Consider the following 12,143-nt stretch of genomic DNA (forward strand, 5'->3'; position numbering starts at 1 on the left):
CTCAGCACGAAGGATGTTGTAATAACAAATATACCAGTGAATTATTATTAAAGTTTCCTTTTTCTGAGTTGTGATTCCCCCTATGTAGTTGAATAACTTGAAAGAAGAAAGAATTATTATTGATACTCTCTCAATTGATTTAGATGAGTACATACAACTTGTATTTATACTACAAATTAGGAGTGAATTCCCATATGACAGAGCTCTAAATAAGGAGAAAGAATAAAAGCATACAGCGGTACAATCCCTTGATCCGGTCATTATAGAGAAAGATATGGAGATAAAATCTCAACAGAATAACTTCCTGTCTGCTTGATCATCATCTCTTTGAATGAGCTTATAAGCTGAATTTATTCGACAGAGCCTTTCAATGCCAGTGGTTCGGCTGATCTTCAACTATAGTTATGCACAACATGGTAAGTTCCAAAAACCCAAACTATCCATTTTCCCAAACTCCATTCCCAATTGGCATATACATATTTATCAATTATCATACAGAATGATATTCACAATGAATGACGAAAATATCAGATCATGCTTCCACTCCTATGAGCAATAAGTGCTTGAAAAATCTAAAGAAATCTTCTTCTGCTTGTACATTTTGGCGGCAATTATGTACATCAACATATTTAATAAGCTAAGTCCTGATAAAAGCAGAAAAAAGTAATCAAGATGTCCTTTATTCAAGTTATCGGGAATCCATCCAAGCCTTCCACCTTGAGTAGTGAAGTAAGTTACTATAGTAAGCATGAAAGAGCTCAAGTAATTCCCCAATGAATAACTCAGGAGTGGCAGTGCGCAACATAAAGTCCGCATAGTATCTGGTGATTCATCATAGAAGAACTCAAGCTGTCCAATGAACGTGAATACCTCTGATGCACCAAATAAGACATATTGAGGTATTTGCCATAATACACTAAGGGGTATGGCAACAGGTTTATCCACAAGGTCAAGCTTTCTAGCAAGTTGCAGACGTTTAATCTCCACAGCAGTAGCTGCTAACATACACAGCCCTGAAATAAAATGGCCAATTCCTATTCTTTGAAACACAGAAATGCCCCTTTTCTGTCCCGTAAGTTTCCTTGCAATAGGAACAAGTATCCTGTCATAGACAGGGACCCACAAAATAACACTTGCCACGTCAAAGGTTGAAAGGGAAGCCGGGGATAGTTTGAAGGAACCAATATATGTGTCCATTATAGTTCCTTGCTCCACAAACAACGTTGACAGCTGGGCGTAGACAGCAGAATATATTATGCCAGTAGACCAAATTGGAAGCATGCGAATCAAGATTTTCAATTCTTCCACCTGTGAAACAGTGCAAAGCCTCCATGGATTAGAACATTCACCACTTCTATTCTCTGAATCAGACACGATAGCTGCTCTATCAAAATACCTTTATTTAAACACCAAGTAAAAACAAAATAAGGAGATTTATAAGGTATATCCTTCGGTCATTATTAATAATATATTATTAGTAGGAAGCAAAATAAAATTAGAAAATGTCAAAACATCAAGTTTTAGCATACAGTTTCTAAGAGCAGTGAGGATATTCTACAGAAAAAATATTGACATGCAATGTACCCTACAAAAATTACAAAGATGACATTAAGAATATTATATCATATACAAGAAGACATTTAATGTGTCCATATTTAGCATCAAACAAAATTCACATCAGCAAGAATATTATATAGAAATTCAACATATACAAGATACTCCTTTGCTCATATCAGAACAATGAATAAATCCAATAACACTAGGGCAGAAAACAGAGCTTAAGTAACAACATCACCTCAGATCATCATGATGCATCAGTTTGCGACTTCTTTCCACTCCTGATTTCTTGTTAGGCATCTCATACAGGAGACTACTATCATCCGGCACAACCAAGTTCCGATTTCGGAGAGATGCTAACACAACCTGGCACATTCTTGTAATAGGGCTTCCCCCTGGTTTTTGAAATCTATAGAGGGGTGTGCCTAAAAAGAAGCTTCCAATAGCTAATCCCATAAATAAAGCAGGAATGCCAAATCCAAGACCCCAGCCTGCATTTTCTTGAACCCACACAATAAAGGTGCATGACACAATGGCGCCTAGGTCGATCGAAAAGTAATACCAGTTGAAAAAGGAAGCCTTCTTGACACTTTCCTCAGAATCAGTTTCATCAAACTGATCTGCCCCAAAAGATGACACACATGCTTTTACACCACCAGTCCCAAGTGCAATTACATAAAGACCAAAGTATAACAGATAATATTGCACAGGACTAGCCGGAGGACATACCAAACCCAAACAGTCAGCTGGCTTCAATGATGGAACAGATGCAGAAATTGTCAAGATAGACATCCCCTGCAAGATACAGCCACATCAGTATCGCATAATAAAATGCCTAGAGACAATTATGACTGGTAGAAGAAATGTATCTTAAGAGTATTACAACAAAATAAATCATAGAGAAAACAACAATTGTCCAGTATCGTCCCCAGTAACCATCTGCCAGAACAGCTCCAATGAGAGGTGTGAGATAGCAGGTTCCTTGCCAGATGCCGATATTTCTTGCAGCAGAGACATTTCCTTCATGTAGTTTGGTTGTAAGATAGGTAACAAGGTTTGTGGCAATGCCAAGGAAAGCCAAACGTTCACAACATTCATTGCCTGTCATTTACAGACATAAATATGATACTAATGAAAATGGATAATCTAAAACACAAACTTGAGGGCAACGCAAAAAAAAAAAAAGAATACCTAGAATAAATGGGCAAGCTCTCCAATTGCCAGTATTGCGCTTAATAGAAGGCTTCCCTCTAAAGTCAACCGAACCATCTCCTGTGTATTGTTTGCTCCTTTCATCCTTAAGAAATAAAATAAACAATGATATATCAAAGCAAAATACCACTTTTTTGAGGACTCGGATTCCCTGACATGTAAGTGCTACAGCCAACGGATCTCGGCCATTGGATGAAATCGACCGAGTCGTATTAGAATAAGAATACAACTAAAAAAACGATCCGTCCTTATCCAAAGGCCGATATCAGTGACAGCTTAAGCCTGGAATTGCAACAATAGAGAATCCAAATCCCTTTATTAGGATTCAGATGCAATAACAGTCAGACTTATTCCTCTCCTTTAATATTGATACAAAATAGTATATGAGAAAACAGATTTTGAAGACTTAAAATTGATTTTGCCTCTAGAAATATCTGTAATTTTTGCCTCTATTAGTGATTTTTACACTCAGATTTTTTGTTCAACTTAGTTTCACATGAATTAATCCATAAACATATTTGCATGTAACAGGTTCAAAATACAGAGTGAAACTGAAAACGGTTGATGTGAGATTATACTGTCATGAAACGGATTAATATTTATGTAAAACTAAGCAAACAACAGCCTCATGAGAAAAAGATGAAATAATTAAACTAAGCAAACAAATTACTTAAACACGTTTATCTATTTATGTAAAAAAGAAAAGTGTGAATTAGGAAGAAGAAGAAGAAGATGAAGGGAACCTGAAGAAGGCCTTGTTCCAGTTCTGGAACGTCATCGTTAATAGTAGAACCCATGCTGATTGCTGTGTGTGAGAGAGAGTTTATGAAACAATGTGTTGAGAATAAAGAATCTTCATTTTCAATTCTTCTTGGGATATGCACAAAGGATTATATGATTGCTGACACAATGAAATTTGTCCAATAAATACAAAATCTATATAAATTTTTAAATGAGAAATGATAAGTTTACACTGTTTTTCTTACCTCAACACCGTAATTGTATACCACAATGCACCAGTTTTAATTTTTTAATAATTTATCTTTACTTTGAATTGTGTGCATGAGTGGGTTGCTTTGTTAAAGTTTATGGGGTAAGGTGTAAGAAAAATGAGTGTAAAGATAGCATTTTTTAAATATATCTATTTTATCTATTATCATTCATCTTTCTTCCATGTCCCTTCAGATCCATTGTCATTCCTCTTCCCTTCAAATCCATCTCCCTTTCATGAAACCTGATTCTTCCTCCTTTTCACAACCTCCGGATTGAACTTCTTTAACTCCTCTATCCGCGCCTAAGCTTTAATTTAAGTTGCTTAAAAACTCATCAAACTGAGATCCTTGTGGAAGATCAATTTCAGAGATGAAGAATTCGCTGATAAAAAGCAACGAAAGCCACACCGGATCTTGAAAATTCAAAATTTTATTTAAATTATGATTAATTAATTAATTTAAAATTAGGTTAGTCATTTGAATCAAGAATTAGGGTACAACATAGTTGTTTTTGGGAATGAAAAATTGTGTACCTAGGTATGAAATATTCACTTTACCTAGTATCGATTCACCCTCTCATAACCAAAACGCTCCAAGATTTTGTCTACAACAATCTTTACTCACTCCTACCAAAATTTTCCATGTTAGAGTCCTTGAACTGCCAAAGGAACTAAAACTTCAAAATATCGTCTGCATCGATCTTCACTTGGTCTTATCAAAATTTTCCTTTGGAGAAGATACCCTTCTTTTTCTTAACTTGATATCAATCTCTAAAATAACCACATACACACTAAATATTCAATTTGAAAGCAAAACTTTACTAGACATTAGAACACTAATGAACCTCCTCATACTAGATCTTCACACTCTTTATTAGATTTGAAATAAAAACACTCTTTATTAGATTTGAAATAAAAACACATACAATGGTTTTTTTTTGCTAGAGTTGAAAATGATTTTCAGAAAGAATCTCACACACACTATTTAGGATACTCACAAATTCAACACAAGAAAAGGTTTTTCTTCATATTTTTCTCCTTTGGTTGGTGTGATGATTCAAGTCATGTGATTCGAGGGAAAAAAAATTTATGATTCTAGTCACGTCATTTGAAATGAATCCCAAAATGAGAAGTTCAACTATGATTTGAATCAATTTGTTATGTGATTCGAATCACGCCTTCCTTGATTCGAATCATGAGATCTTGTGATTCGAATCGAATCACACTTCATATAGAAAATTTTTATTTACTCAATTATTTCATGATTCGAGTCACCTAATTCATTTATTCAAATCATGCTTCCAGATTTTCAATTTTTGAAAAATAAATGTTCATGATTGAATCGAGAATTCGTCTGACTTGAACCATGCTTTAGTGAGTTTCTTGATTCAAGTTTTAGACTTATTGACATGAATTATTTTGCATTGGCTTTAGGTCAAATTCATGTTTTATGCATGCAAAAATACATTTGAATGAAAACGCTGAAATCTAAGAGATGTGCAAAGACCTAATGTTAATGAAACTCGGTTATTAAAACGATGATCAAAATAAACATGCAAACAGAAGACAAGCAACAAAATTCTAGGAACCATTTTATAGATCAATGTAAAGTTTGACCAAATTCCAAGATATAACTCAGAAGCACGTCTACTATGTAAAATCGTAATGCAAAAATAAAACTTGATTCATATCACACTTCAGGATGAGAGAAAAGGGGCGATCAGAGACAGGTAGAAGAAAAAAAAACACAAGCTCTAAAGAAGTAGGAAAGGACGACACAAAAATCACATGCTACACCTCAGCTACGTTAGAGTATGCTTGGGGAAAAATTGTTCTTACACGATCTCAGACTCGAATCTCAGCTCATTTCAAAAGGAGCTCAGTGTAGGCATGAAGTGCAATATAGACATAAAGCTAAATAAGGTAAAAATATTTATGCTGGCATGACGATAGTTAATGATGTAAGAGAAATAAAACATCAACCTTAATATCGGTTTCCCAGCAAAATGTTATAGAACTTAGGGAATAGGCGTGAACTTGTCCTAGAGAAGCATTTGGGCCTTCAGATAACATAACAAATTATATTCCAACATCTACCGATTTGGACGATGACGATTAAAGCCAAGGTTATAGGTCTTTAGCAAACCATAATGTAACCCCTATATAAAGCACTGTGTATTTCCCCAGTTTTTTTTCAGGATTACCGACTGACCTCACAAACCAACACAGATATTTTTTAGCATGCTTTGTCCTCACTCACACGCTTTATGGGAAACTTCCCAAAAGTTCACCATCCTAATACTACTCCAAGTCAAGCCTCCTTAATTATGGAGTTCTTATTTGTTAGGCTACCGAAACGAAGACGCATCTTGTTGGTATAGGTAGTATCAATAAATCATTATAAGTCTTCCTTCAGCCATGCAGTCTCAACCTTGCGCACCATTAAGGGATCCCTCTCGTTCCGATGTGAATTCAGTGAACACTCATCGCCTTTTTCGGCCTCGGGTGTTACATGCTCCTTACCTTCTTCGACCTCGAGTGTTACAGATCACATATATCAAATTAAGGTACACAAATCAATGACTTGGGCGTTTAAATGTTTGCAGGTATCACCCCTCCTCCGTCCATCTTATACCACCTGGCAATGACAAGATTCTAGATTTGAGACCGAAAATACCTGAGAATATCCAACAAACAAGAAAAATGTGTTTGCCGAAAGGAACAATATTCATGACTGAAGGGCCTAAAATATGTGGATTATATATTTTCGATAGTTCCAACAATATTAGCTGCGCCTCATCATTAAGTGAAGATTTTCATGACAAGAACAGACTATGAAATTTGAGGTCAAAACATGGTAGATGCTTGAAGGTTGTTTTAGATACTTTTAGTGAGATGCCATCTCTTCGTTTCGTGGTGAGAGAATTACAAGATTTGTAGTAATCCCATAATATGCCAAACGTTCACAAAAGAAAGTACCTGTATCAGATTATAGATATGTTACATGTCAAACAGAAAAATAAAAAAAATAAAAAAATAATTATTGGTTACTTCTCATGAAAACAACACATAGAACAGATAATCACCAAGAACAAAGTTGCATGATTTCCATTTCCCAGTTTCCCTCTTGAATCTTGATAGCAAGCTCTCCCTTTATGTTTGCTGACCCATCTCGTGTGTGAATACTGTCTTCAGACTGCAAAAAATAAAAATAAATAACAGCATAAATGATAATACTACATCTTAGATACTACTTGAGCAGATGATAGGCTAGGTAGAAACCTTCAATAGACTATCTTCGAGAAGTAATCGGGTAGGTTCCTCTAAATGTTCCATTCTTATTCTCTACTGTCACAAAATTTATGTCAGTCGAGAGACACTAATCTGTATTTTCTTTTATAATCATAATGCTTATAAAGGATGGTAGGTAAAAAGTTTATACCCACCATTCTGAAGTTTCCCTTTTTGTTAGTTTGAAAAGGAGTTGAGATTGCTTTTCACTTCACATTATATTGGTTTAAGGAACAGTGTAGTTCAAAAGGTGCTGACATTCCATAATAAACATGGCTCAAGTAATCATATATATTCTATGGTGAAAACAATACAGTAAAGACAAAAAACAATGAGTCATACACAACTAACTATATTGTATAAATTATAATCAATAAATACAAATATTCACTATTAACTTAATCATTAACGATTTTTATTTCATATTTTAATTATTTGTAACAATACTTAATTAGGACTAACTGAACCATATGCGGTTGAATAACTTCCTCTGGGCTTGATCATCATGTCTTCGAATGAGCCTTTCAATGCGAGCGGTTCGGTTGATCTTCTACTATAGTTATGTACAACACGGTAAGATCCAAAAATCCATACTATTCATTTTCCGAATCTCCATTCTCAATTAGCATATACATATTTATCATACAGAACAATATCCACAATGAATGAAGGAAATATCAGATCATGCTTCCCCTACTATGAGCAATAAATGCTTGAAAAATCTTAAGAAGTCTTCTTTTGCTTGTACATTTTGGCGGCAATTATGTACACCAACATATTTAATAAGCTAAGTCCTGATAAAAGCAGAAAAAAGTAATCAAGATGTCCCTGATTCAAGTTATCAGGAATCCATCCAAGCTTTCCATCTCGTGTAGTGAAATAAGTTACTATAGTAAGCATGAAAGAGCTCAAGTAATTCCCAAATGAAAAATTCAGGAGTGGCAGTGCGCCACACAAAGTCCGCATAGCATCTGGTGATTCATCATAGAAGAACTCAAGCTGCCCAACGAACGTGAATACCTCTGATGCACCTAATAAGAAATATTGAGGTATTTGCCATAATACACTAAGGGGTATGGCAACAGGATTATCAACAAGGTCAAGCTTTCTTGCAAGCTGGAGGCGCTTAATCTCCACAATTGCAGCTGATAACATACACAACCCAGAAATAAAATGGCCAATTCCCATTCTTTGAAACACGGAAATGCCCCTTTTCTTGCCTGTAATTTTCCTTACAAAAGGAACAAGTATTCTGTCATAGACAGGGACCCAAAAAACAACACTTGCCACATCAAAGGTTGAGAGGGAAGCCGGGGATAATTTGAAGGAACTAATATTTGTATCCATCATAGTTCCTTGCTCCACAAACAATGTTGACATCTGGGCGTAGACAGCAGAAAAAATTATGCCAGTTGCCCAAATTGGAAGCATGCGAATCAAAATTTTCAATTCTTCAACATGTGAAACAGTGCAAAGCCTCCATGGATTAGAATAGTCGCCACTTATTCTCTCTGAATGAGAAACTACAGCTGCTCTATCAAAATACCTTTATTTAAACACCAAGTAAAAACAAAATAAGGAGTTTTATAAGGTATATCCTTCACTAATTATTAACAATATTTTATTATTAGAAAGTAAAATAAAATTTAAAAAATGTCAAAACTTCAAATTTTAGCATACAATTTCTAAGTGCAGTGATGATCTTCTACAGGAAAAATATTGACATACAATGTATCCTACAAAAATGACACAGAATTTGATATTAGCATACTGGAAGGATATACCTCGACAAAAATCTCTAGTAAGTTTTCATTCTTTGAAAAAAAAAAAGATTAAATACAGCAAATAAAACGACAGGTCGCAGCTATATGCAAAGAAACAATATAACATATTTTGTACAATCCTTTCTAACAATATATAATGGGAATCAATTATTAGCAAAGTTGAGTCATGCATAAATTATGGTTCAATTATCATGAATAGTTGTTTATCGTATACTGAAACATTTCTCCTCCCATCTCTTTCAAGGTCTCACTTGTGTCCTGGCCGTGACACAAAATATAGGATAGCATACATTTGTTAATTGTTAATATATGTGAATCTGGTGTTTTTCTGTGTGTGTATTATTCTCTAATTATACAGATAATAGCTCAAAAGCAATATCAGACAGCATAACTGTCCAAATAAAACCTAAACAACACATAACATTTAGCATCAGACAAAAATGCATATCAACAGGAATATTATATAGAAATTCAACATATACAAGATACTCCTTTGCCTATATTGGAACAGTGAATAAAGCCAATAACACTAGGGAAGAAAACAGAGCTAACGTAAAAACATTACCTCAGATCATCATGATGCATCAGTTTGCGACTTCCTTCGACTCCAGATTTCTTATCAGGCATCTCATACAGGAGACTACTATCTTCTGGCACAACCAAATTCCGCTTTCGGATAGATGCTAACACAACTTGGGACACTCTTGTAATCGGACTACCCCTAGGTATTTGAAACCTGTATAGAGAAGTACCTAAAAAGAAACTTCCAACGGATAACCCCATGAATAAAGCAGGAATGCCAAATCCAAGACCCCATCCTGCATTATCTTGAACCCACACAATGAAGGTGCATGACACAATGGCGCCTATCATGATCGAAAAGTAATACCAGTTGAAAAAGGAAGCCTTCCTGGCCCTTTCCTTGGGATCAGTCTCATCAAACTGATCTGCTCCAAAAGATGACACACATGCTTTTACACCACCAGTCCCAAGTGCAATTACATAGAGACCAAAGTAGAATAGATAATATTGCAAAGGACTAGCCGGAGGACATACCGAACCTGAACACTCAGCTGGCTTCAATGATGGAACAGATGCAGAAATAGTCAAGATAGACATCCCCTGCAAGATACAGTCATATCAGTATCACTTAAAAAATTGCCTAGAGTCAATCATTGACAAGGAGAAAAAATGTATCTTAAGTGTATTACAACAAAATATATCATAGAGAAAATAGCAATTGTCCAGTATCGTCCCCAGTAACCATCTGCCAGAACAGCTCCAATAAGAGGTGTAAGATAGCAAGTTCCTTGCCAGACGCTGACATTTCTCGCAGCAGACACGTTTCCTTCATGCAGTTTGGTGGTTAGATAGGTAACAAGGTTTGTTGTAATGCCAAAGAAAGCCAAACGTTCGCAACATTCATTGCCTGTCATATACATGCATAAACATGATACTAATGAAAATGGATCCTCTAAAACATTAAACCTTAAGGCGATGTATAAAAAAGCATACCTAGAATAAATGGACAAGCTCTCCAATTGCCAGTGTTGTGCTTAATAGCAGGCTTCCGTCTAAAGTCAACTGAACCATCACATGTGTATTGTTTGCTCCTTTCATCCTTAAGAAATAAAATAAACAATGATATGACAAAGCAAAATACCACTTTTTCGGGGACATGGATTCTCTGAAATGTAGTTGCTTCAGCCAACAGATTGGTGGAAAAATGAGTAAGAGCATTTTTTAATTCACTTTTGGCAAATCACTTGACAAAAGTGATTTTGAAGACTTAAAATTGATTTTGGTATATTTGAATGTTACTAAAATTGATTTTGCCTCTTGAAATTTCGGTAGTTTTTGCCTCTATTTGCGATTTATACAGTCAAATTTATTGTTGGACTCAGCTTCATATGAATGAATCCAAACATAAATGATTTCAAGTTAAACTAAGATAGAACTAAAATCAATTCAATCAAAATCAATTTGGGTGAGTGTAGGGCCAAAACATAGAAGTTGAGTGACAGTAATATTATGACCCAGCTTCAATTATGAGTGAGAGATATGATTGACATAAACTAACACAGCTTTAGGCTAAAACTAAGAAAATAAAGATAATTGCATGTGTAATTAATTAACAATTTCAAAAAACGGTTGAGTGATTGTTGTTATAAGACTGTTAAGTTGTATCATTAACACGTGGTGGATGTGAGATTATAATAAAAATAAACTAATAAATTTAATAAAAACAACTGCCTCAGAAAGAGATGAAATAATTTCCCTTCTATAAAAAAGAGAAGAAGCAAAAGAGATGAAATAATTAAAGTAACGAAACAAATTAGTTAAAGACGTTTATGTATTCATGGAAAAAGAAAAGAAAAGTGTGCCGAATTAGAAGGAAGAAGAAGAAGAGAACCTGAAGAAGGGCCTGTTGCAGTTCTGGAACGTCGCCGTCAATAATAGAACCCATGTTCAGAGAGAGAGTTTAGGAAGCAATGTGTGGAGAACAGAGAATATTCATTTTGAAGTTTTCTTGTCGTTGGATTTCAGGATTGCTGACATTAAAATTAAATATAAAGCCTCCAAATTTTTTAATATTTTTATTATTACATTTTTTAAATGCGCGGGTGTTAGAATAATTTATATTTTAAATTATTTTTAAAAATAGTATACGTAAGAACAATTATAAGTGAAATACATAAATAAAAAAAATCATATTTAAATAAAAATAACAAACATTTGAACATTATTATTCAAAATTAAAATTATTACTTCCCCAGATGTAAAATTATAACCGATCTAATATTGAATATATGTGGTTGTTGGTAGATATGTGGCAGCATTAGAATAAAGAAGATATTGATGAAGATTGCATTTAAAAAATTCAAAGCCTCTGAATTCAATCACATCTTTAGGTTTAATTCGTCTGTTTTATAAAAATTGACAAATTTAATACGGCCTTATGTCAGGCATCCTTTCCACGAGAATTTAAGAATAATGTCCTTTAACTCAGCGACACCACTTCATTTTTTATATAGATAAATTATATCATAAATGCACCCATGATTATGCATTTGAGCATACATATATTATAAGTCTATTAAACGGAAAACATTATCCTACCACATTTATTCTCATGCAAAGCCGACCTGACTTTTTAGAGGCCTAAACAAATAATAAAAATTGAGCTCTAATAAAAACTTGAGCAACTAATCTTAAATTTTATTTAAACTTTATTTACCCTTTTTGTTTAGAGAGAGAAGAAGGTCGTTGTGTCAAATTTAAAGGGAATGGCGGTGGTTGTGATTGTC

General features: G+C 34.4%; 2 protein-coding genes across 4 annotated transcripts; both read right to left on the minus strand.

Moving 5' to 3' along the window:
- Window positions 1-93: 93 nt before the first annotated feature.
- On the minus strand, window positions 94-7,324 carry LOC131602989 (protein NRT1/ PTR FAMILY 8.3-like). 2 transcript variants are annotated; one of them, XM_058875225.1, is made up of 8 exons: window positions 7,207-7,324; window positions 7,043-7,105; window positions 6,847-6,956; window positions 3,513-6,739; window positions 2,749-2,854; window positions 2,441-2,658; window positions 1,796-2,352; window positions 94-1,396 (listed from the first exon to the last, which is right to left on the minus strand). In XM_058875225.1, the coding sequence occupies exons 4-8, from the start codon at window positions 3,564-3,566 to the stop codon at window positions 547-549; spliced, it is 1,785 nt and encodes a 594-aa protein (XP_058731208.1). In that variant the 5' UTR covers window positions 3,567-6,739; window positions 6,847-6,956; window positions 7,043-7,105; window positions 7,207-7,324; the 3' UTR covers window positions 94-546. The 2 variants fall into 2 exon arrangements, with proteins under 2 accessions (XP_058731208.1, XP_058731207.1); XM_058875224.1 differs by having other exon boundaries at window positions 3,513-3,670; window positions 3,756-6,739; window positions 7,043-7,220.
- Window positions 7,325-7,367: 43 nt separating this feature from the next.
- LOC131602991 (protein NRT1/ PTR FAMILY 8.3-like) lies at window positions 7,368-11,382 on the minus strand. 2 transcript variants are annotated; one of them, XM_058875227.1, is made up of 6 exons: window positions 11,249-11,382; window positions 10,351-10,456; window positions 10,047-10,264; window positions 9,401-9,957; window positions 8,732-8,787; window positions 8,511-8,597 (listed from the first exon to the last, which is right to left on the minus strand). In XM_058875227.1, the coding sequence occupies exons 1-5, from the start codon at window positions 11,300-11,302 to the stop codon at window positions 8,757-8,759; spliced, it is 966 nt and encodes a 321-aa protein (XP_058731210.1). In that variant the 5' UTR covers window positions 11,303-11,382; the 3' UTR covers window positions 8,511-8,597; window positions 8,732-8,756. The 2 variants fall into 2 exon arrangements, with proteins under 2 accessions (XP_058731209.1, XP_058731210.1); XM_058875226.1 differs by lacking the exon at window positions 8,732-8,787 and having other exon boundaries at window positions 7,368-8,597.
- Between the last annotated feature and the right edge of the window lie 761 nt (window positions 11,383-12,143).

The sequence above is a fragment of the Vicia villosa genome, linkage group LG5 (assembly GCF_029867415.1).
Source record: "Vicia villosa cultivar HV-30 ecotype Madison, WI linkage group LG5, Vvil1.0, whole genome shotgun sequence".
Taxonomy (NCBI): Eukaryota; Viridiplantae; Streptophyta; class Magnoliopsida; order Fabales; family Fabaceae; genus Vicia; species Vicia villosa.

Excerpts from the sequence above, each read along its gene's own strand:
- LOC131602989 (XM_058875225.1), bottom strand. The coding sequence starts at position 3,566 with ATGGGTTCTACTATTAACGATGACGTTCCAGAACTGGAACAAGGCCTT. Across the intron at positions 2,855-3,512 it reads TGGAACAAGGCCTTCTTCAG|GATGAAAGGAGCAAACAATA; the intron begins GTTCCCTTCATC and ends TTATTTCTTAAG. Across the intron at positions 2,659-2,748 it reads AGCTTGCCCATTTATTCTAG|GCAATGAATGTTGTGAACGT; the intron begins GTATTCTTTTTT and ends TGTAAATGACAG.
- LOC131602991 (XM_058875226.1), bottom strand. The coding sequence starts at position 11,302 with ATGGGTTCTATTATTGACGGCGACGTTCCAGAACTGCAACAGGCCCTT. Across the intron at positions 10,457-11,248 it reads TGCAACAGGCCCTTCTTCAG|GATGAAAGGAGCAAACAATA; the intron begins GTTCTCTTCTTC and ends TTATTTCTTAAG. Across the intron at positions 8,598-9,400 it reads ATGCATCATGATGATCTGAG|GTATTTTGATAGAGCAGCTG; the intron begins GTAATGTTTTTA and ends GTTTAAATAAAG.